Genomic DNA, 25,371 nt, shown 5'->3' on the forward strand with positions numbered 1-25,371 from the left:
TGCAATATCATCTACGGGATGATTGAAATTAAAAGGAATTTCAATTTTGTAGTACCTGGCAACTGACGAGACGTATTAACAAGCTAAGAACCTTGATATTACGATTACTTGATTTTTATGTAATTATTAACTAATCGTAATGTCAACCTTTAACATTATGTGATCCTCTGGTACGTCTACGTGATAACTCTATTAAAATTTAAACCCTGATCTCCTATAATTCTACCCAGTATGCTAACGGCTCGCCCACGAATTAGTTGCATTACACACATTAATATTAAAGATTTTGTTCTGTCCTCTTAGACGTTTATTATGTTGTCACTATTGCTTGTCAATCTGAATTGTTACATTTAAGCTGTCACTATTACTTGCAAAATCGAATTGCGGTATGGAATTGCTTAAAACTCAAATAGTTGAGACATTATCTAACGTACAACAACCATTACTCGCAAAATATGATACATGAGATGCAATTAAACTAGACTGATGTAAAAAAAGATACTGGATATACTAATCTTGTTTCACATTGCAATTTCTGTGAGGAACAAATCCATCTACGAGTTTATCCAACCCTTTGCACAGAATTATTGCCCATTTTTGGTCATTTGTCTATTACAATACGAAGATCATTTGAGACTATTACAAACAAAGCAAAGCTTGCTCACCGTACAAGGTTTTGAACGTCCAACAAGACAAAAAGTTCAGTTTCTTTTCCAACGCCTTAGATTCTTCCAATCTCCACCAATATGTAGCCAGTGATATCTTGGTTCGTCCTATTGATTTGTCCTGTGTCAAATACAGAGGAGAAAAAAAAGGTTTACATAATACAACTTAAGACTGCAACGCAATAGAGTTGGTAACAAGAAAAAATATGGACATAAAACGAACATTCACCTCTCTCGTAACACAACATAGCTCGTTCCTGTACCGGTCTTCTGTATCTTGGAGATCTTCCTCAATACATCAGCAAAAGCAGCCTTATCCTGCACCAATATAATTAATGTGGTCACGTAAGGGAGGGAGGAACCTACAATATCACAAGTAAAAGGAGTTCCGAAACTTGGCTGACATGCAGCTATGCTGAGGACATCTAGTTGTGCTTTACATTTTTGGGATGCTTATATACAAAATCAACTCAAATATGAAGAGGATCAGATGCATCAGCTATAGGTCAGTGAGCCACAATGGACAATTCTATCTCGATAAACCAGCCTTGTCATACCTCTTTACATTTTAAACGAGATTTAAATTGGCTGACAAGATCCTGTGTGGTCACTGGTTTTCTCTGCAATAGAACAGCTCTAATTTCTTCTTCAGTAACAGGACCTGTGGCAGGACTTGGAGCCGTTTTGGAAGAGGGTGATGCACCCTTTGGGAGAACACTGTTCTTCGCAGTAGACGGAGTTTCATCTTTCCCAGGTTTGGCATCCTGCACGATATGAATGGAAGGAGATCAGCAATAATATAACAGGAGAAAGGAAATAATTCCTCCTTAGAAAATCAAGAAAATGGTTATGGACATGTTAGTCGTAACATCATAGTTCTGATAAACAGTAACTGCAAATCAACTTTCCGACTTGGCGTTTCTTCCTTCTCCTAAATTCTTCAGACTAAAAGGACCACAAGTGGTTTTCCAGGTGGTTATGAAACTTATGCCTTGCCAGCATCATATTCCCATGCAAAGGACATATCACGCCAAAAGCAAATAAATATTATAGTTAGTAATTTCGTACCGTTTCTGTTTTCACTTTTTTCAAGGGAGCACCATTGGTTGGTTTTGAGTCATCACCATTAGCTTTTCTTTTAGTCTTAGCTGATTTTGAAGTTGGAGTTCCACGAGTGGGTCCAGAAGCAGATGGTTTCGAAGGACTGCTGGTGTCGATCGGTTCTTCTTTAGGAGCTTCCTTCGGCTTAGGAGCTAATACAGGTGAAATATCCTCTTCTGTCTGATGAAGACAGAACAAGAGAAGACAATTCAGATGGATTTTAAAACCATGGAATGGAAAAACATAATTACTCCTGTCAAAACTAACAAATGGAGAAAACCGCCTACTTAGATCATTCCCAACCAGGATAAGGAAAATAGCGCATAAAAAGTAAAAAGAGACCTTCACTTAGCAACCAATAATGAATCAAAACTTACATCATCGTCATCGTCGTCATCCTCAGCATCTGATTCATTCAACCCATTAGCTTTTCCAAGCAACTTTTTCAGCTCTTTACCAGATTTACTCAGACCCCCTCCCTCTTCATCACCTTCATCCTCGTCTTCGTCATCCTAACCACACGGAGAAGGGACAAAAGTTATTATATAAGAGCTTCACAACTGCAGAGAAGAACGTTAAAACACAAAATACAGAACAAAATACAAGAGCACACTTTCTCGATCCATGGTCCTACTAAATCCCCGTCCCAATTAGTAGTACTTACTATTCACATATACGATATCATTTAAACATAGAAGTGGAGCTCCTTCTGACAACAAATGATATTCCCCGCAAAGTTTATGGAACTAAGAACAAGTACACTGGTCCATTTTCAAGATCATTTTTAGTATTCAGAAAAAGGAAATTGTATCACAACAGATATACATTCACTTACACTTTAATAAGCGCTGGGCAAAGGCTCCCTACATCCTATTGGCAACAAAACCACACTCAAGGCCAGAAAAAACATTATAGACTATTTTTTTAATGTATGATCTTAATGGTCAGGAAGCCAATTCTCAACTCTCTTGCTTTGTCGCTATCTGATTCCCTTGATGAGGGTAGTTAACTTGAATGTCACATCATAAAAACTGACAAGAAAAAAGTTACATTGCACATTTGGAGCAACAGGAAAAATTCCTACAATATTTTCTTATTATAGTAATCCTTCAAGTAATGCCTTTTGTAGGATGTCAAAGTTTTTTAACAAGGTAAAAAGTTTTGTAATCTGAGGGAGTCCAGTCCCAGTAGCCAGAAAAGTGTCTAAACGACCAAACTTATTTTACTGGCAGAGCAAACAAAAATACGGCAAATATATGGCACTGGCTTTTTGTATAAGATAGTTATCCAATAACTTCCATACCACAAATACATGTCACATAGTCCTGCAGGGTGCAGCATGATGTAAAATTATTTACTATCAGAATTTGCAAATCCCACACATAACTAACCTGCTTAATCTCTGGAGGAGCAGGAATTTCAGGAGCCAAATCTTCCCTCTCCTCAGGATCATTCCCAACAGCTTCATCATCATCCGTAAAAATCTCTTCATGCTCCCAATCATCCCCTGAAAGAAATGAGAGACCTTCAGCAGAAACAAAAGAAATTTGAAAACAAAAGCTGATCAAATGGTCAAGGAACAACCTAATGCACAAGCTAATCTGCGCCCCCAAGCCTCAACGAAAAAGAAAAACAGAACCACAGATGAACAATGTCCCACTCTAGAGTGAAACAATAATAACAGTCGTTAGTCTGTTAGAAGCCATTTCCTATTCTCAAAAGTAGGAAAGGATAAGAGATGTTTGTGAACTGCAGTAATTCGTGGACACTTAATTTACAAGAAAAAGATGCAAACAATTTAAAATGATGATATAAAAGAGAAAATACCAGGAGAGCCCTATCATGCTAGCTGATAGCTAGACGGAGGAATGATATTGGGCTTTCCAACATAACCATTAAGAATGAAAATGCATATCATAGATCATTAAATAGTTGGGAAGCAATCTCGAATGTGCAATGCAAGGCATTCTAGGAAGAAGAAAGACTGACCTTTTTCAATATCATCATCATCCAGGTCAAGATCACCCCCTCTGGGACCCTCTTCATCATCATCAGCGCCTCTTTTGTTGAGTCCCAACCTGCTTTTTCTAGCAGCCTCCTCTTCCTCATCTTCATCCCCATGGTCCGAACCGTTGCCTTCGTCCTCATCACCAGAAGTTTTCTTACGCCCCCTTGTCCCACCAGATCCACTTTCCTTGTCATCAAATCTTTCTACTTCACCGAAGGCAGCAGGTCCATTATTTGCTGCTTTCATCATCCATCTCTGGTACCCATCTGCAGTTTTCCTTCTATTTTTCATTTTCTCCTCTGCTTCCTCCAGAGTAAGTTGCTTATATTGGGCAACTTTGTTGAAGTTGTACCTAATGATTTCAACGGAAAAAATGAATAGATGCAGATCCAGAATCTAAACGAAGCTGCAGAATACTTTTGGCGTCAATGCTACAGAAACAACAAAAACTAAGATGCGTACCAAGAACCAGCTGGAATAGCAACCAACTCTTCACCCTGCATCATCAATAGATAATATTGTGCTGACTGTGCTCCCTCAAGCTGACCATGGAACTGAAATTGACCGGTTTCATCCTCTAATAGCCACGGTTTATTCTTGTACTTTTCCTGCAATTCATAGAAAATAAAGGTCGTAAATGAACTCATAATCATTCAATAGGAGAAAAAAGAGCCCTGCCACCAAAAATCATAATTTTATAAGAGTAGAACAGGCACCCATAGTAGCATATCTATGATCCAAGACGCGGAGCATGTGGTCTCTATTAGTTATTACATTGCTCACAAAAAAAAAGATACCTTTTGATAAATATAATTAAGAACCTTCTATCTAATTATATTTCTCATGCTTCTGCATAAAAGGCTCAACGGAATAGGGCGAAGTACTCCCTCAGCATCAAGCGGGAAGTGGTGAACCACCAACTGTGCCAAAAACGTGGAGAATACTACCAAGTGAATTAGTCAACATCCAAGTGATCCATAGTGTCAGTGTTTCAAAGAAAACCAACGATCTAGCTCCAGGGATTTGGTTCAATAGTAAAGATAGTACAACACTAAATGTATATAGGCAAATGTCAAGAGTTCGAATTCTAACTGGTGAAGTGAGTCTGGCATTTGAGTGGAGAAGGGTAGAGGGGTGGGTTGATTATCCATCAAGTTTTGGAGGATTCTCGATGATTAAAAAAAGAAACCAAACATTTATGGCGTTGAAGAAGAAATTGAGTCAAACGAGACACCAACTCGAAAATCAAGGAAAAGTCCACTCTAACAAGTCGCAAATCAATGGTAAGAATTCAATGCAAATAACAGTTGCAATTCTCATTTATTTTCTATAGCTAGCTCAAAAGTCCTAGTACTATATTTCACCCATAGACATTAGAAGTTGCTTCAAGTTGCCTGCTAGGGTGCACATTTGGTCAGTCCGATCAATCTGGGTTAATTCAGTGTGATGCTTGGACTCTCCGAAAATGTTGATTGGTGCGTGTAAGATCCTCCAAAAGTAGTGCATTATTGGAGGATCCAACCGGGGTGCGGCAGCGGTTTTGGAGAGTCCGTGCAGCATAGAATTCAGTTAGCTTCATTCATCGTTGATTTGTATGTATGCATAACCATCACCAAATCGAGACCGATCGGTTTCTTTTTACTCTCTTTTGGTTCGACTTTTTGCCTAAGACTTCGAATTGATGCTTCAAAAACACATTTTTCTTTCCTAAAGTTGTATAAATTAATTAAGTCCTTGAGAATATTGATTCTTCACAGAAGACATCCATCAAGAATATTATTAATGTTCAACCTATGGTCAACTTGTTATATCATGCAGTCAATCTAAGCAGTTTATATTCCATATGGTCAATCTGAATAGTTTATTCCAGCTCTCACTTCATGGTCATTTATGTACCAGTAAATTTACAGGTTTTCGTGGACACTAAGCGTAGTTACACTACTCTTCGCCATAACCTGAAATCCAACTAATCACTCAAGGTTCATTGTCTTGATACAAATTATTATACTTGAGAAATACATATAATATATATATGTGTTTTTTTTGTGTGTGTGTATTTGTATACTGATGCAACGAGGATGATACTGTTAAATATTTCATACCCGCAAAGTATCCGTAACTTGACGTCCTTGCAAACCTTCTTTTTGTAAAGTCCATTTACTCTCATTCTTTTTTTTTGAAAAGTTCGGTAAGCCTGAAGCAAATCGAGCAATGAAATAATTCTTGTCATTGCTGGAGCAAGCCCGAACATTATACTCCTGCACATAAACGTTGGTTTCAGTAACCAGTTTTATACCCAATTTTGCACCATGGGTAAAGTAAATAATGCATCACATACAAATTCTTTCATGAATTGACACAAATTGAATGCTTTCGACAAAAAAAATTCAGTCCACAATAGCTACCAAAAGTGTGGTCTGACCAAGAGTCTAATTGATATCATTAGCACGATTAAGACGTTCACTTAAATATTTTGGACAAAATAGAGCAAATCAACCCATTCAGCATCAGAAAAATAAAAACTTCTATTGAGCAGGCAGCAGCAAGCACATCCTAACTTAAGGCTGTTTGACACACTTCACCTCTTATATCTGCTAACTGCCTAAGCCTTCACACAGTTAATATCAGTCATGCTAGTGAAGTAATTGCATTCGTGCAATTAAACCTGAATTGCTCTGATGGTAAGCACCCTCCACTTTCAACCGAGAGGTTGTGAGTTCGAGTCAACCCAAGAGCAAGGTGGGGAGTTCTTAGAAGGAAGGATGCCGAGGGTCTATCGGAAACAGCCTCTCTACTCCAGGGTAGGGGTAAGGTTTGCGTACACACTATCCTCTCCAGACCCCAGTAGTGGGATTACACTGGGTTGTTGTTGTTGTTGTTGTTTCATCAATAGTAATAAAGCCAGAACAATTCTAAGTGAATACATGAACTGTTACACAAAAATTACAGAAAATCATAGCATATCAGACAAAACACCTACCTAATCCAAAATGAAAGAATCAGAAATAGACCCCTTCATTCAACTTTCCAACACATCAATTGAGAAACTAGTGCCATAACAGAAAAAGCTTACATCCGGTATTTCCGTTCAGAACTCTTGAACATAAGGCACAAAAAAGAGTGCAATTGGTCCAGCTTTTACTTAACCAAAAACATTCTGCAGGGTGAGCACAGAATATTTTGGAGAAGTAGAATGGTGTAATATTTGCTTCTCAAACACATGCTACAGATCAATACATGTACCTTAATGAAGCAAGCTTTAGCACTAGGTTATACAATAGTGCTTATATTCCTCATTTTTCTCTTATACTATCCTTGTTCAGGTCTCAGATAATCTTAACAAAAGTAAGAAGGAACTAGTTCACGGCTTCACGCATTAAATCAATATAAGCTCGAGACAAAATTGTTGATATTGGCATGGCAAATAGTTGTGTTTAGAAAATGAGAACGTAACCAGGAAAACAAGGATAAAAAATATAACCAGAAGACTAGAGAAGCAAAGGATGAATATAAAAAAGTAGTGAAGAAAGTATAGGGTGGCAGAAGCTCTTGATCTTGGTGGAAGAAAGGAGGAAAAGATAATGTTCTTGGGTTAAATGAAGATAACGGGGGAGGATAGTATACGGATGTAACCTACCTATATCATATATGTATCAATCATCTTCTATCAACCATCGCTTACTCCATTGTCTAAAGGAAAGGAAAACAAAAATTTGTCTTTATTCAAGAACAGATGAAGCTTTATTTTTATCAATTGAGTCCTATGGAATAAACAAGTGAGTCAATCTATTTGGATTAATGATCACCTTTAATAATCGAATCTCCAAATATTTACACGTAACTCCACATCGTTGAGTGACGAAGTAATCCAATGTTCTCGGAAGGCCTAAAAGTTGGTTGCGACTGCCATACAATTTTATTTATCATTTAGAAGCAAAGGGAAATCAGATTGGGTGACTATATCCACCAAGTTCTGAATCTCTCAACTACGTCAATGAAACCTCTAGCATCTACTTGCTGTAATTGCACTCCCAAATCAGCACCGTCAAACTCAAACACACTGATATCTTTGCAGAAGTGAAACCTAGCCTATGTCCACCTAACCAGTTGCCTCAAAAGAACAAAGGACATAAGGCTTCAGAGCCCAGGAAAAAAACCAAATTCTCCACGAAATTTTGGTGAAAACTCAAAGAAACTACTAGCATCTATCAACTATGCCCCCCAAACTAGTGGGGATCCATAATATGAATACTCACCAGAAACCTACCTACACCATGCCTTTGCTCCAAACAAATAGACTATAACTCTATGAGAAGCACTAACCACAATTGAGACATTAATCAATCATACCTAAGTACTAAAATTATATGTAATAGATCCTAGCGGAGACAAAAACACTAAGTGATTCTTCCCATCTGCCTAAGCCTAGGTGGGTGAGTTAACTGGTACTGTTATTTTGGTAGGAGGTAGCAGGTACCTGATGGAATAGTTGAGGTATGCGCAAAACAAAATTTATGGAATAGACACATGTTATGCAGTTTTATGTGGAGCAAAGACCGTTGTAACTCTTCCTAAATCCTTGATACACTCCTCTTTATACGGACTCATTCCATTACCATACTTGTAAGAAATTACTCACAAAAGCCCCCAGGGCTATGGTCCAGTGGTAAGGGCGCTATGCATAATGCGTGTGTTAGGTGCACATCACGAGTTCGAGCCAACCAAAGACAAAAGCCTAGTATTAAGTTTCGAAATGTTGAGCTAACATCTCGATTATCAAAACAAAGTAATGACAAATATAGAAATTCACCCAAATTCTAGTACTCATGACAAGTTCAATAGAGGAAACATACTCGAATCAGCCGTGTGATCGGAGTGCCACACTCGTAGCATTTATCACGAGTCTCAGCCATGTTTTTACCACAAGACATGCAAAGAGTCAAGTGCTTGCAGGTGCTTCCGTACAACTCCGACGTGGAGCCGCACCTGCTACACGACGGTTTCAGTACCAAATCTATCGACATTATAGCGCCTTAATTCTCTTCTCCCTGCAATCAAAAACAAAAATAAGTCATTCAGTTCATCAGAATTAGGGTTCCGTTTAAGCGATTCAATTTTGGGCAAATTCACTAAATAATCAAAATTCACCGTTAATCTTATTGTGTATTGATTCAGTATTTGCAGTTTTTGAATTTGTTCTTTTGAGTTATGGATTTTGTCGTTAAGGAATTTTTTAGATCGAGAGCACCGAAGCGGGCATAAAATGGGTTAATTTGATGAGTAAGGCGGGTATTTATAGATGGAACCACGCGTAATTTTCTGGTTCTGTTTTGATAACCACCTCAAGTTTGGGAAATTGCTGTTTAGACCCCTGGATTTTTGTGTGAACTTGAATTTCTCAATTCTGATCACATTAATGCAGCAACGGCAATAGAAAGAGTTCATGTTTTTTCTTTTAATAATAAAAAATTTACACAATTAAAATTTTCAAACTTTAACTATGTATAAATAAAGTAAGTTAGAAGTAAAAGAGATTTTATTACAACAAAAGCTATTGGTTTTTATGAAGACAAACCCTCACGTGTTGGTTGCATATTTAATAGTAAGATCTAACTATAAGTTAATGTCAAATGTTAGAATCATAATGAAATTACAAGGAAATGGATGTTAAGTGTAGAATATTTTGATTTAGATAATCTATATAACATTGTACATTTTGAAATTGTCCTTTTCAAATGTTTAGCAAATTACTCTATATATATACCTATATATTGTATACGGTCCAATTGTGTAGGATATTACTGAGTATGTTGTTGTTGGTCCAATTATAAATACATTACTTAAATTTAGAATACAAAAATATGTATTATATGAATCTTCAAGCTAGTTAATATCCTTAACACAGTGTCTAAAAGAATAATTTAACGGGTTTGGATTTGCTCCAATTACGAATGCTCAAGTAGTATTCAATATATGTCTTGATTGAAGCTATTATGAAGTTTAAAGAGATTAGTGGAGTTTTTCTTATAGTCCTGGTTAAATAAAGAGAGTTGGTGTGATGACCCAAATGGTCGTCTTCTATTTTAGAATTCAAATCCGTGTTCCGAGGCCTTAAAAACCTCATTTTATCTCTTCTCGATTTACGTGTGCAGTCCGGGCATGATTCCGGAAAGCCTTTATTTGGAAAATTTATGAAATAACAATTTTTGGCCTATAAAGTTCATTTTTGTTGACTTCGATCAACGTTGTGGGTAAACGGACCCGGACTCTTATTCTGACGGTCCCGGTAGGTCCGTAATAAAATATGGGACCTGGAAGTATGCCCGGAATCGAATTCCGAGGTCCCAGACCCGAGAAATAAACTTTTGATGAAAATTGTAATACTGAAAATCCAATGATTTGAATAAATTGATTAGTGTTTGATCTCGTTGGTATCGGGTCCGTATTTTAGTTCTAGAGCCCGGTACATGTTTAATATAATATTTAAGTCATGTCTGTGAAATTTGGTGAAAAACAGAGTTTATTTGACGTGATTCGGACATTGGGTTGCGAAAATAGAAGTTTTGAAACTATCTTGAAAATTTCATGCAATTTGGTGCTAAATTTGTAGTTCTAGATGTTATTTTGGCGATTTGATCGCGCGAGGAAGTTCGTATGATGTTTTAAGACTTGTGTGCATGATTGGTTTGGAGCCCCGAGAGCTCGGGTGAGTTTTGGATATGCTACGGAGTAATTTGGAACTTAGAGAATATTGCTAGTGTGCTTCAGCTTGTTGCAGGTCCCTGATCTCGCAAATTGCGAGATCAGGCATCGCAATTGCGAGCCCTGTAAGGTCTGTATTTGCGAGCCTTTCATCGCAATTGCGATTAGAAGGCTGGGCCGGCAGAGTTCACAAATGCGAACAAACCTTCTCAATTGCGAAGGGAGGGTGGGAGGGGTATGATCACAAATGCGATCTTTTACTCGCATTTGTGAAGAACAGTGTTCGCAAATGCGACACTTTCCTCGCATTTGCAAAGACAACAGGACTTTGAAGGGCTTCGCATTTGCGATGGCTCCTTCGCGTTTGCGAAGCTCATGTCGCAAATGCGATATTTGCAATTGATAATTTTAGACTTAGAGGGGAATTTTTCATTCATTATCCCATTTTTCAAAACCTAAACTCTAAGAGGCGATTTTCCAAAGGTGAGTTCTTCCCCAAATCACATATAAATGATTTTTATCTCATTTCTTTCAATCTTTTACTTCTTTTCACAAAATTTCATTCTAGAATCTAGGGTTTTTCATAGTGGAATTGGGGATTTTTGGGGAGAACTTAGGAATTCCGAATTTTGGAAATTTAGACCTCAAATTGAGGTCAGATTCCAAAATCAATTGTATATCCGGGCTCGGGAGTGAATGGGTAATCAGATTTTGGTCCAAATTTCGGATTTTGACCAAGCGAGCACGGGGTCGGTTTTTTACTTTTTGGGAAAAATGTTGGGAAACCTATAATTATGCATTGGAATTGATTTATTCAGCGATAATTAATATTATTAAGTTAATTATGACTAGATACGAGTGGATTGGAGGTGGAATCGAGAGGTAAAGCGATAATTGAGCTTTGAATTGGCCGTTGGATTGAAGTAAATGTTTGGTCTAACTTTGACTCGAGAGATTAGGGATCCCCGACTTAATTGCTATGTTAAATTTCATGTGCATGGCGTATAGGTGTGGTGACGAATACTTATGCGCCGCCAAATTAATTGTTTAGCCTGTTCCCTTCCCCATTTCTAATATATTGTCTTCATGTCTTAACTACTACATGCTTATTGATGCTTCCATGTCTAACTGCTTCTTGTTAGATGTTGTTTTCTTTATTGAAGGTATTAATTATTCCGTAGTTTCATTGTGTTGCATTATTGGTTTAAGTTAGTTTATTGGTGTTCATGATACATTTTGGTTGGTCTCGCTGTATAGTAATAATTGATGAGATTTCATAATTGTATAGATTTCCGTTTAGTTTGGTTTGAGGTATAAATGTTGTGGAGGGTTGAGCTAAATTGTGAAATACTTGTTCTTATTGTGTGATTGGTACTGATATGATGGGATCGGGTTGCACGTCGCAACATGAGAAATAAGGGTGAAATGTGATTGTCAGGTGGGATCGGGTTGCGTGCCGCAACAAGGAATAATAAAGGTGGACAGGTGGGATTGGGTTGCACGCCGCAACATGAGGAATAAGGGTGATATATTGAGGAGTAATAAGGGTGGACTGGTGGGATCGGGTTGCACGCCGCAATAAGGAATAATAAGGATGAATGTTCATAGTGCTACTGATTATATGGTGGGATCGGGATGAGTGCCGCATCATTTTGTTATTTATGTATTCTTCCTCTGTTGTGATTGTTATAAATCTGTATTTCTGTAAATATATTAAATAATAATCTTTCTGAAAACAGAAACAGAAAGTTAGTAGAAATTAAATTCCGAAAACAGTAAACTTCTTCAAAATAAATTCTGAAAAAAACATTGTAGGAACAAATCGAGCCCACTTAATACACAGTGTGTCCTTAAGGAAATTATTCCCCTCAAGTATCCGAGGTTTTGGAATATATCCTCCCAGGATAGAACGATTTAACTCACTAGTGTATCGGTACCTAAAACTCTGGTGATCGGCGAACCACTCAATGGTCGTAAAACACACTGGAATATTTTGTGCAGAAGAAGAAGAAGATTTAGAAAATTTCGTAAGTTTTTATTCTGGGATTTGAAGGTCTATTTATAGCCAACTTGGTGATGTTTCTGAAGAGGTTTGCAACCTTTCAGAACAGTCATGGCTGTTGGAACATGTGTGACACTCTGAAGAGGTTTGCAACCTTTCAGAACAGTCATAGCTGTTGGAACAGGTGTGACACTCTGAAGAGGTTTGCAACCTTTCAGAACAGTCATGACTGTTGAAATTTTTTTGCGGGAAATTTAAAACGAATTTAACTTAATCCAGGAAAGAAAAGCGGGTCGGACTGGACTGGGTCGCGGGTCATTGGTTATTTCAGATTGAATTTTCTTTAATTAATTTAATTAAATATTTGAAAAGAATTTTGTCCAAAAAGATTAATCAATCAATCTTTGACAAATCCGAATCCGAAGCCGAGCCGAGCGAGCGACGACGACGGCGACGACGCGAGGCTTGCCTTCTTACTAGCTCTTTAAGAGCTAAAAGATGAGCTTCTCTATATAAACACCAAGACTTTCTTTCTTCCTACCAATGAGGGACAAAGTGCATTAGTGAACTCATTCAAAATTTCACTTCCCTTCATTTCTTTCCCACCATTTTCCATTCACCCTTCTTTTGTTATTAAACAAAATCCAACAGTGATTTTATTCTGTAGCATTGTAACTCTCTTAAGGATTGGTTATAGCTGAGTATTGGCAATAATTGAGTTCCGTATTTATTTTACTGCAAGTTACTATTCTATTTCGTTCTGTACTTTCTTTTGCTTTATTATCAAATGTATGCAGGATATATTGTAAATGCCCCGCCTTAGCCTCGTCATTACCTCGTCGAGGTTAGGCTCTACACTTACCAGTACATGTGTCGGTTGTACTGATATTGCACTCTACACTTTTTGTGCAGATTTTGGAGCTGGTTATGGCCGATCGAGAGGTCGGTTGGAGGCATTCGTCTAGGAGACTCAAGGTAGTCCTCCAGGCGTCCGCAGGCCTTGGCATCCCCTCCTATGCTCTACATTTCTATTTTATTTTCTTTCAAGACAGATGTACTTTTCTTTCAGACCAATACTTGTAGATATTCATTAGAATGTTCGTGAGTTGTGGCACCAGTTTCTGGGTGGTAACTATTTCGATTTTGTTAATAGTATAAGAATAATCAGTTAATTATGTACTTCCGCTTTTATTTTCGTTGATTTAATTTTGTCAAATTTTAACTATAAAAACTAAATGAAAAAGGTGAATAGAACTCTAACGTTGGCTTGCCTAGCGAGTGCGATGCTATGCGCCACCACTGTCCCGACGATGAGAAATTCGGATCGTGACAGCTGGGTAATCATTATATCACACACTCTTCAATGTTCTTACTTAGCAGGGTCGTTAAATCAAATATGTTTTCTACTTTCAATTTGTATTGGTTTCGCAAGCTTATGTGAAAGCAATAAATAATTTTCAGTTATTTATTTGTTATTATTATCATGAAATGAGTTAAGTTATGCGGGTATTTATACATGGATTATGTATAATTTTATAACAAGATAATATTATTTATGAGTTGTTAGTATAAAAAAGTTATTAGATTTGCTTAATTAGAGTCCACATGATATGTTATTTGGTGAAGAAAGGGATGGAAAGGTTGGATATGTGTCTTAGTTGAGGGATATGAAACTTTGTGTTTACTCTCAATTTTAAAAATAAAATAATATTTTGGTTATGATCAAAAGTACACCATTTTAATAAAAACTTATGGACTATTAGTGGTCCAAATAAAAGAATGTGGATGATTTTGAGACCAAACACAAAGATAATAGACTATTTTAGGTATTTCAGTTTTCTCTCTGAAACTTATAAGTGGGATTAGAACTTCTTATAAATCGCGCTTATATTGGACTTACAATCACATTCGGATGAGCCTTATAACTCGCATTCGCTGAATACAATTTATAAATCGTACTTGTCAAATGTTAACTTATAAATCTCATTCAAAAAATACGACTTATAAATCGCACTCTTAACATGCGACTTATAAGTCGCATAAACAGGTTGGAAATCATAAAGTCTCATGTTTAAATTACATCTGAGGTAAAAATATTAGGTAATTTCTTCTCGTTTGTCCGAATCTTAGTGGACAAACTTACCTGGTACCTCTTTGGTGGAATTGTGTGTGGATTAACTATTATATGAATTTTAAAAAGGTTAGTGGAGTTTTAACTGCACGATTAGGAAAAAAATTATGAACTATAATAATGTTTGTTTATGATTTGTCAGTAGAAGGATATTAAGTGATTTGCTTTAGAACTACGATAATGCATTTGTAACTAAACCCGTGTATAAGATTGTTTAAAGTGATTTGAATTTATTTAATTTTTAACTTCATCCTATTGTAGTAAAATTTAGTACTAATGTTTTTATTCAGGCTGGCAATTTTATCATAACGTATTTGTCAATTTTTTATTTTACTGAAAATTATTTCAAAAGGAGTAGAATGACAAAAGTCACTTACATATTCGAGGTATAGACATTTTATGAAAAAAGCTAGAATAATTTATGTTTTTCAAAATAAAAATGATCCTGTTAAGTGAACCTTTAATCTCTAACAACAAAGAAATTGTACTTAATTAACTAGTTTATACAGTTCCAGTTTTATTGGATGTTAAAAACATAAAAGAGATTTTTGTCCCCAAACACCAATCCATACCTTAATACGTGTATGTTTTGTTTATTTAGGGTGTGTTTGGTACGAAATGTTATCCAATTTTTTGATTGGATTAAATGTTTTGGAAAATATTTTCCTCCAATTGGAGGAACCAAAACTCTTCTTCAACTTTCTCCATCCTATTCTTCATTCTCACCAACCCCTACCTCACCACCCCACTCCTACCCCCACCCCTACCCCCACTCCCACCACACCCACCCACCTCTATGATACTCATAGTTCATACCAAACACACCCTTAATCACTTGCTATATGATACTTAGCAGTTTGATTAACTCATATTTGATTTTCTTACATATTTCCTACTAGTGTTTTATTTTTATTTTCATGGATTAAATTCGAGACCTCTTGTTAAGGGTAATGAAATAACTAAGTCAGTTTTAGAGCATGTTTGGCCAAGCTTTTCGGAGGCGAAAAATACTTTTTTTCCTTCAAAAAAGTACTTTTAAAATTGTTTGGTCAATATAGAGAAGTACTTTTGGTCATCAGCAAAAGCAATTTTTCTGCTTTTGGGAAGAAGCAGAAAATTCTAGCTTCTTCCAAGAAGCAAAAGCATAAGTGAAAAATAAATTTATTCAAGACAAAACTATCCTCACCATAAATTTATATTTTCCAAATTATCCCTTACTAATTTAAATTTTTTCTTTTCATTTTTGTTTCTAGTTTTTACTATTCTTTTAAAATTTAAAGATATCATATACATGAATCATATTGTAACTTTCTAAATTCTTTATTGACTTTTCTTGATTTTGATAATTTTTTTTGTAATGTCTTGTAACTTTCCAAATTATCTTCTTCTTTTTTTCACACTAAAGAAAATTATCTACATCCTTCTTTGGATTATCAATTCTCTTCCTACAAATAATCATTTAGAATTTCTTCGGTTATATGCTATTAGTTCCTGAATCTTTATAACAGTTATTAAATCTAATTTGTGAAAATTACCTACAAATAAGTAATAAATTTATAATTGCATCGCATAATCTATTTATATATTATTAAAAAAAGAAGAAAATACATCACACATCAAGCCAAGTGGCAGCTTGACAATAGGCCACTTGGCAATTTAGGACAAACTTAGTAAAGTTAGGTAATACTAATTAGTTTCTTTTGAATTTAAATTTTAAAAATATTAAATTATACATTGTGTGTTGTTAATAATTAGTTACTCTTTTTGAATTTGAATTTAAACATACTTAACTATTTTTTATAAAAAAAATATTTTTTATATATTTAAAATTATTTCTATTTTACGCTCAATGCCATCTTTCAAGTTTGACACTCAAAATCATCTAGTTACAATTACCATGTCTATACATAACTTCATCCGATGACATTCTTCTACCGATAAGAAATTCAATTATTATGCTAATAAAGACATTAATGCAGAGATTGAGGAAGGAGTTGGGCCTTCTGATATTCCTTTAGAAATGCAAGGCAAGTCTTCTACTAATATGGAGGTGTGATGACCTGATAGGTCATCTTATGATTTAAAACTAAATTCTGTGTTCCGAGGCCTTAAAAACCTCAATTTATCCCTCCTCGATATGCATGCACAATTTGGACGCGTTTTCGGAAAGCCTTTGCATTAAAAGTTAGATGAAAATAAGAATTTTGCTTTAGAAGATAATTTTAGTTGACTTCGGTCAACGTTTTGAGTAAATGGGTCTGGAACCATATTTTGGCGATCCTGGTGGGTCCGTAATGAAATATGGGACCTGGGCATATACTTGGAACCGAATTACGAGATCCCTAGCTGGAGATATGAATTTTTGTTGAAAATGGAAAGACTAAAAATCTAATGGTTTTAAGAATTTGGTTAATATTTGATCTTGTTGGTATCAGGTCCATATTTTGATTCCGGAGCCCGGTACAGGTTCATTATGATATTTAACACTTGTCTGTAAAATTTGGTGAGAAACGGAGTTGGTTTGACGTGATTCGGACGTCCAATTATGAAGTTAGAAAATTTAAAGCTTTCTTGAAAATTTCATTTGATTTGGTGCTAAATTCGTAGTTTTAAGTGTTATTTTGGCGATTTGATCACGCGAGCATGTTCGTATGATGTTTAAGTACTTGTGTGCATGTTTGGTTTGGAGCCTCGAGGGCTCGGGTGAGTTTCGGATAGGCTACGAGATGTTTTAGACTTAGAAAATCTAGTGTTTTGCTGCAACTGGTGTTCTGGTGTGTTGTGCTTTGCGACCGCGAAGCCATTCTTGCATTATATAATACTCTTTGAACCTTCACTGTGCGGTCCACATAATTCCACTACGGCCGCACTTTGACAATCACTGCGGTCGCACTCTTCAAACCTTCCTCCATTGTGGTCCGCATAATTTTACTGTGGCCGCACACCCCTTCTGCGGTCTGCACAATTCTGCTGCGGCCACATTTCACCTCTGCGGTCCGCACCACTTTGGTACGATCCACGCTCCCAAGAGCATCCGACCAAAATTAGAGTGCTGAACATATCAAATCACGCTCGATTGACTCTAAATTTTACACACAAGTAAAAAATGACATCATGAACCTACTACAACTTCCGAAAATCCAATTCGACCCCGATATCCAAATTTCCATTGCCGACCAAAAATCGTCGAATTTCAACTTTGGCCAATTCAAGTCTAATTCTACTACAGACCTCCAAATCGCAACTCGAATGCACTCCTAAGTCCAAAATTACCAAACGAAGCTAACCGAACCATATAAATTCAAATCCGAGGTCGTTTACACATAAGTCAACATCCAATCAACTTTTCCAACTTAAAACCTTCTCGTAGGAGACTAAGTGTCTTAGTTCACTCCAAAACATTCATCACTTAATCAACAAATGCAAGATATTTACACATATTTATTACTTAATCAAGATTTGGTGTAAACACATGATGGTAATTTTACGTTACAGGATTTATTTGAAGCAAATGCGACTTTTGATGGAATGCGAATTATAAATCGCATTTGGAATCGCGTATACAATTTATTCATAAGCCTTTTTTACCCACGTGGAATTGTGTAGAGCGACGAAAAAGGAGGACTGCTCCTTTGAATGATAGGTGACAATCAACCGCTGATCTCATCTACCCGCTTCTCAACTCGCAATCTTCACCGTTCGATTTAATACACGAAGTCCACTACAAATTCTCTTCTTATTCTTCTTAAACTTTCGTCATCACTTTACTTTCAGTATCTCACGTCACTCACTGAGAGCTCTGAACTCCAGTTCCAAACGTCGTCGTTTTCATCTTCCTTCTCTTCATCAATCATGGTGCTGAAGTCGTTTGTTGAAGTTGAACCGGAATCTCACTTCCCTCTCGAGAACTTACCTTACGGTGTATTCAAGCCTGAACCGGGTTCATTACCTCGACCGGGCGTCGCTATCGGAGATTACGTCTTGGACTTATCGGCTCTTAGCTCCGCCGGTTTATTTGACGGTCCTTTACTCAAAAACTCCGATTGTTTCAATCAGGTCGGTTTTATCTTCATTTTCATTAATTTCTGAAGATTTATTAGTAAGCATTCTGTTTGATTGCACGTTTAGAAAATTTCCTACCGTTAAGTTCAGTTTTTTGGTAATCTTCGTCGATTTTTGTGCTCTGTTTTCTCCTATCGTTCGGACGGAATTGTATAATTTCCTGACGGATTTGAGTTATATACATTGATAGTGTATTGAATATTCACACGATCAGTATAATTACATGGTATAATAGTTTACTTATCGATCAATGCTATTAAATAAAGTTAGCGATAGGTACCTTTTAAATGACCTGATTGTTGGAGACTTGGAGTATTATTTACACTGTTGGTGCATATAACTTGAATTCCTTTTTGACTACTCAGTTCAGTTTTAGTTAATTTTCATCGAATTATGAGCTCCTTTTTTGTTATTTTCAACTGTTATGTCCTGTCTTAGTTTCAAGAAAGTGATAGATTTTGTTGGATTTTCTTGTGAGTGTTATACTGTGCCATTGGTTAAGTTCCCCTTGCTCTTTTCTGGAGTTATGTCCTAAAAAAGGAAGAATGAATGAAGAAGAAGACAAAATATCTGGGTACATAGTGATAGCATTCCACTAGTTGGATTTCATCAAATTATATGTTAGCTACTATTGCCAATTCAGTAGGAAATTTCCTAACAACATAATTATAGGATTTAAGTCATATACACCGACAATTTAATGAATTTTTTACAAATCCGTGTAATTTAACCTGTTAAAGCAGGTTGCTTGCCATTTATTTTAGGGTATCAATCAATGCTAGTATTAAATAAAGTTATCTACAATTACCTTTTAACTGGTCTGATTGTATAAATATTTTTTACAATTCCCATGCATAGAAGTTAAACTCATAATTTTTGGCGAGCCACTAAGCCTTGTGTAATTCTGTGTTAATGGCAAGGTTGAGGGACTGTGAAGTCATAAGCTAACTTATTTGCATTTGTAGCCTAACTTGAACAAATTTGTGGGATTGGGACGACCTGCATGGAAGGAAGCTCGGGCGACATTGCAAAAGCTGTTATCAGGTATGCGCTTCTCTTTCATGTAAGGGCCTGTTTGGATGGAGGTAGATTGTATGTATGACAAAGTCATAAGCTTAAATCCTTCGCATCTGTTTGGATATACATAAGAAAGTTTTGATTGGAATATAAACTTAAACCACATTTTTTTTAGTCTCATTTTGGATTCAAATGAAACTCGAAAAATGCTACTTGTTAAACTCTTAAAGATTATAAATTTGTTAAATTTTAGACCTCTTGTAAATTTAAAATTCTCCGTCCAACCTTATCATAGCAATATCTGATATTGGATGTCCTGAGGCCCATTGAGTTTGAGAATAGAGGGAGTTTGAGAAAAGTTGAAGTTGGGTTATTCTGTTTTGTCCTTGTGCAGCCACGGAACCAACTCTGCGCGACAATGCTGCTTTAAGGCAGATAGCTCTTCTGCCTATGGTATGACATGGTAATTGGATTTTTCATGTCTGTTAGGAGACTGGTGTTGTCTTAATTCTTGTGCTGTGTTGATTAATACTTCAGGACAAAGTCCAAATGCTTCTACCTGTCGCCATTGGAGACTACACGGACTTCTTCTCATCAATGCACCATGCCAAGAATTGTGGGACTATCTTTCGTGGCCCCGAAAATCCTATCAACCTTAATTGGTATGCCGACAACACAGCCACCTGTACAAATATCGTATAAATTACCTTGGACGATATTTGTCAGCCATTTTCTTTTCTGGGGGAGAGGGGGAGGGGGAGGGAGAGGGAGGGAGGGACTTTCATGTCCTTGTACTTTTGTATCTATATGCTTGCTCATGGAATCTGATTACCCTTTTCAGGTTCCATCTTCCTATTGCTTACCATGGGAGAGCATCGTCAATTGTCATTTCTGGAACTGATATTATTAGACCCAGGTGAACAGAAAAGTAGTTTTTCCAGTCCTTTCTAGCAATCTGTATCAGTTTATTTATGAGGAGAGAAATTAGGAAGATAATCCTGGAGTGCTTAAGACATATTTGATGGGAAATTGTTTTGCATTAATCATTTAGGTCATGACGGATATTTTGTGATTTAATCACTCCTTTGGCAGGGTCTCAATGTCGCAGCACCTAAGTGAATAGCTACATCAACGATCTTTTAACCTGCCTCTGTGGCATTTAATTTATTGGAATCTTCTAATTTGATTCTTGGTAATGAAGCATTTCCACTGCAGCGTGAGACTTGGCACATGATGCTTCTTTTTCATTAAATTAAAGAATATAAAGTTTGGTACTTCTTAAAATTAAATTCCAAGTTTTGCACTAATAGTGCATGTTATGTACTTATGTTCATACCAATTCATGTTTTGGTGTTTGATGTGAATAGATTATGTGTCACCTGATTTCTCCAACTATTCCATTCATTACAAATAAATGTTGGCATTTTTTCCTAATTATGATTTAAACGTGTCTTCCAGAGGACAAGGTCATCCAACTGTTAATTCTGCGCCGTATTTTGGACCTTCTAGAAAATTGGATTTTGAGTTAGAAATGGTAAGAGTTTATGGCTCATAGCTTGGAAAATGCGTAGTCTTATATAAAAAATGCAAGTTTTCTTTCTATTGTTGGTCCAACTTTGATTTATCTTCCTTTTCTTTACTGAGTTGTTTGTTAATTCCATTTTGTACACTGTAATTCTTTATGCTTTAAGGCTGCTGTAGTTGGCCCTGGTAATGAACTAGGAACAACGGTGGATGTCAATGATGCTGCAGATCATATATTTGGACTTGTCTTGATGAATGATTGGAGTGGTATGCTTAATAATATACTTGACTTTTTGAAGTTCTTGTGGCATGATTCTGTGCTGATAACTGATAAGCTACTATTCTAAACAGCAAGAGATATCCAGGCATGGGAGTACGTGCCTCTTGGTCCCTTTCTTGGAAAGAGCTTTGGTAAGAAATCCAATTGACTTTATTGCATGGATATAACTGCGTGCTATCTTAAAGTTTCTCATGTCCTTTTCTGCAAGTATTCTAAAAATATAACCTTAAGGGTAATATCCTTTTCCAATTTCGGTCTTGCAGGCACAACCATATCTCCTTGGATTGTGACGTTAGATGCCTTAGAACCGTTTGCATGCGAGGCCCCAAAGCAGGTAGTCTTGACTTCTCAACTCTTAAAACCTTGTGTTCCTCACCAGTGAAATTCATATTGATCAGAACTTTTTTTGTTCTTTCAACTGCAGAACCCTTCTCCATTAACATATCTTGTGGAGAAGACATCAAGAAACTATGACATTTCCTTGGAGGTATCTTCTATTCTATGCTTCCCATGATAGGATTTGATATGTCTAGTACTTAATTGACAATGATTTATTTTTCAATACTAAGGCAACTAGCTAAGATTGCTTACGTCAGACCCAATGTGGTCCGGCCCTTCTTCGAACCTGCGTATAGTGGGAGCTTAGTGCACCAGGCTTCCCCCCCCCCCCCCCCCTTTTTTTTTGGAAAAAGTTGGTTGAGTAGAAGGAATCTTCCTACCTAGTGTTGATTTATCAAACAAAGAAAAAAAATGAGCAGGAGATAATGGTTTGTTGTTGTGCTTGGTCAAATTTCATGGATCATCTGGATAATGAGTGGATTTTTTATACAAGGTTCTCATTAAACCTTCTGGGCAAGCTGATTCATGTGTTGTGACAAGAAGCAACTTCAACCACTTGTAAGTATTTGCAGCTTGGACTTACAATTTCATGGTTCTTCAGTTATCAAGCCAAAACATTTGGAATCTATTTCGTTTTTCACCAGAATCATGATACCTATTGCTGTTAAAGCTTTCAGCAGGATAGTGGGTTCAATTAGTTTGATGGTGAAGATAATGGTTCATGTAACAGCTAAATTAATCACCTGTGCCTAACTCCGCCCTGTCCCTCGACCAAGCTCCCCCCTAGATGCCAAAAAAAAATAAATTGTCCAAGAACATTTAGCATCTAGTTTTTGAGGATTCTGGTTCTTCAAATGCTGAATAGTTCAAGGGTAATCAAGTTTAGAACGAGATGTAACACACACACGCACATCAAGTCTAAAGGAAATTTTACTTCATGAATTTCTTTTTTCTCCATGGTAATGCTGAATGATTTTCCTGTGATACAGATATTGGACGATTACACAACAACTAGCACACCATACTATCAATGGTTGCAACCTAAGGCCTGGGGACCTGTTTGGAACTGGAACTATCAGTGGACCAGTAAGATTTACTACTCAGCAGCATGATGCCTCTACAGCTCCTTGCTCCAACTTTCCTTGTTTTATTGACTTGTCATCTTACTGTTTACTGAATAATTTGCTTGCATTTACTATTTACTGATGTTATTATTTGCCCATTCGTCTCCAGGAACCAGAATCCTATGGATGCTTGCTTGAATTGACATGGAATGGACAGAAACCTCTGTCTTTAGGTGGAATTACCCGTACATTCTTAGAAGATGGAGATGAAGTAACTTTCTTTGGTTATTGCCAGGTACTCCTTTTCTTTCCTTCTTTGCCCATTTCCGTGCTTGTACCTTGTTGGCCGTAGCTGATGGTGTACACACTCAATTACAAGCGCTCCGGAAAGATAAGATGTTAGAGATTCTTTTCCAGGGTCTGAGTAGACATTGGATGTTAGTTTTTCACCTAAAAAGAGTGAGCAGGAAAAAAAAAAGAATAAGAGCAGGAAACTGGCACATTAAGTGGTGGTTCTTTATTTCTCTTTAATTTTTTTCAATCTTCTTTTAAGATCTATGCTCCATACAAATTCTGATTTGGAGTGAAATTTTGAAAATCTGCTTAGTGCAATGTTGGTTTTCCGTTACGGGATGAGCACTTCCATTATATTATGTTTTTTCAAAATTTCCACTCTCTAGGTTGATGTCGTCAATTGTTATTGACCACCCTCCTGTTTTCTCATTCTCTTTTCTGAGAGAATCTCTCAACCTTTTTTTTTTTGGGTGCAATTCACTTCTCACTTTATACTTGAAGAGTGAATTTTATGGCAGTGTTATAATTTGTTGCTTTTGGGAGATTCAGTTGTCTGTGGTCTCTTTCCATGTTACCTATCCTTTGTACTTGTGTTTTATATATAAATGCTATCTGAAAGGCGCTTTTGGAATCTAGTGAATATGGCAAATGTACCCTAATGAAATTTCTTAGAGATGCAATTGTGGCTCAACTGATTCTTGATAAGAGTCCTTGGACCTTGTGTTGAATTCCTCCTTCCATGCCAAAGTGGTGTTATTTTGCTATCCTTATCTGTGATCTCAACATTATGCAGAGATTGTTAGTCTGATACTAGTCGATTTGCAATTTATTATCAGGGCAATGGATACAAAGTTGGTTTTGGAAGATGCTCGGGGAAGATTGTCCCGGCTCCACAATGAGCATGAATTACTACATTGTCCTGCCCATGAGCAATTGGGAACTGTTGGCTGTTGCATAGAATAATTCCAGACTTGGTTTCGCATCAAAATTAGGAGTAGAATCAGTAGAAATTGTGGCAAACTCTTGGCTTGGACAAGTGAGAGCATTATGTATTCTACATTATTTTACTGCAAACAATTACCAATTCATGTTGAAATGTCCTTACTCAGTATCAAATGAAAATAGCCAGTGTGCTTTTAATCTAGCATAATCTTATCGCAGGTCTATCATGTTTTACTTTCTTTGTTGCTTTAGTTGTTCTCATTTAAAATCGTATCTCTATCAATTATCATATTTTATACTCAAGCCATAAAAATCTTTACACAAATAGCCGATCATATTCATAATTTACTTTTTTTTAGCCATGTACATACATTATACAATAATTATATTCAATTATACACATAATATATAAAATATGCATATATTATATATCCACCGGCTATTTTTAGTTTAAGTAGTTGAATGGACAACTAATTCTTCTAAGGAAAATGCCAAGGTTTGACAATAAAATATATTAAGCTTTATATTCAGCCTTTGTACACTCCCAGATAACTATAAAATAGGTTATCTACATTCTTTTCCAGGTTACTGAGTCATACTTTGTCCAGATATTTACCAGTTAGTGGCCCGAGGGCAGAATAAAATTTCATTTGTCAGAAAATTATATTGTGTATAAGTAAAACTTATGTGTGTGTATATCACAAAAATATTTAGGTCAAGGACTGACTTTCAGTTGTGACATTTTAACATTTTTGAATCCCTTTGTCTCCAGTTCTGTTGTGAAAATAGCACGGGCTAGCCAGTTTTCGGATTGATCCGAAAAATAAACAGCGTTTACAAAGTCATTGAAAAATAGCCATTGTTTTGTTGAAACACAAAAAGTTCCAGCATAATATGCGGGATTATGGAGCTCCTGCATATAAACTTCCAGTATATTATGTTGGGACTCCAACACACGATGCTAGAAGCTTATATGTAAAAAAATTCAAACTCCAGCATATTATGGTGGAATATTTCCAGATTTTTAAAGTGTATTTGTTCAAATTTTATTTTTACATAAAAAGTGGCTAAATTTTAATTACTTCTGAAACTATGACTATTTTTTAATTATCAGTTATAAATCTGACTATTTTTTATTTTCCCCCCAATTCTGCGCCACCCTTGCTTGCAGTATTTGACCTTTTAACTGACGTAATTGTTTAAATATTTGTTAAATTATGAAAAGGAAGGGAACTAGAAA

The 25,371-nt window shown here is 36.3% G+C and overlaps 2 protein-coding genes across 2 annotated transcripts; one reads left to right on the forward strand and one right to left on the reverse strand.

Annotated features, from left to right (window-relative positions):
- Nucleotides 1-489: 489 nt before the first annotated feature.
- LOC107777849 (transcription initiation factor IIF subunit alpha) lies at nucleotides 490-9,057 on the reverse strand. The gene is made up of 11 exons (XM_075228574.1): nucleotides 8,923-9,057; nucleotides 8,628-8,822; nucleotides 5,877-6,032; nucleotides 4,237-4,382; nucleotides 3,756-4,126; nucleotides 3,158-3,273; nucleotides 2,144-2,278; nucleotides 1,734-1,946; nucleotides 1,223-1,429; nucleotides 895-983; nucleotides 490-786 (listed from the first exon to the last, which is right to left on the reverse strand). The coding sequence occupies exons 2-11, from the start codon at nucleotides 8,796-8,798 to the stop codon at nucleotides 774-776; spliced, it is 1,617 nt and encodes a 538-aa protein (XP_075084675.1). The 5' UTR covers nucleotides 8,799-8,822; nucleotides 8,923-9,057; the 3' UTR covers nucleotides 490-773.
- Nucleotides 9,058-18,211: 9,154 nt separating this feature from the next.
- Nucleotides 18,212-24,333, forward strand: LOC107777843 (fumarylacetoacetase). Its single transcript, XM_075228575.1, has 14 exons — nucleotides 18,212-18,665; nucleotides 19,637-19,715; nucleotides 20,083-20,141; nucleotides 20,226-20,350; nucleotides 20,530-20,604; nucleotides 21,147-21,222; nucleotides 21,380-21,479; nucleotides 21,564-21,623; nucleotides 21,756-21,826; nucleotides 21,917-21,979; nucleotides 22,325-22,389; nucleotides 22,821-22,917; nucleotides 23,065-23,190; nucleotides 24,026-24,333. Exons 1-14 carry the CDS (start codon nucleotides 18,462-18,464, stop codon nucleotides 24,086-24,088), a joined length of 1,263 nt encoding a protein of 420 aa, XP_075084676.1. The 5' UTR covers nucleotides 18,212-18,461; the 3' UTR covers nucleotides 24,089-24,333.
- Nucleotides 24,334-25,371: the final 1,038 nt, after the last annotated feature.

The sequence above is a fragment of the Nicotiana tabacum genome, chromosome 13 (genome assembly GCF_000715075.1).
Source record: "Nicotiana tabacum cultivar K326 chromosome 13, ASM71507v2, whole genome shotgun sequence".
In the NCBI taxonomy this organism is placed as follows: Eukaryota; Viridiplantae; Streptophyta; class Magnoliopsida; order Solanales; family Solanaceae; genus Nicotiana; species Nicotiana tabacum.

Excerpts from the sequence above, each read along its gene's own strand:
- LOC107777849 (XM_075228574.1), bottom strand. The coding sequence starts at position 8,798 with ATGTCGATAGATTTGGTACTGAAACCGTCGTGTAGCAGGTGCGGCTCC. Across the intron at positions 1,947-2,143 it reads ATGACGACGATGACGATGAT|ACAGAAGAGGATATTTCACC; the intron begins GTAAGTTTTGAT and ends TGTCTTCATCAG. Across the intron at positions 1,430-1,733 it reads AAAAAGTGAAAACAGAAACG|GATGCCAAACCTGGGAAAGA; the intron begins GTACGAAATTAC and ends CATATCGTGCAG.
- LOC107777843 (XM_075228575.1), top strand. The coding sequence starts at position 18,462 with ATGGTGCTGAAGTCGTTTGTTGAAGTTGAACCGGAATCTCACTTCCCT. Across the intron at positions 19,716-20,082 it reads ATTGCAAAAGCTGTTATCAG|CCACGGAACCAACTCTGCGC; the intron begins GTATGCGCTTCT and ends GTCCTTGTGCAG. Across the intron at positions 22,918-23,064 it reads CTGGAACTATCAGTGGACCA|GAACCAGAATCCTATGGATG; the intron begins GTAAGATTTACT and ends ATTCGTCTCCAG.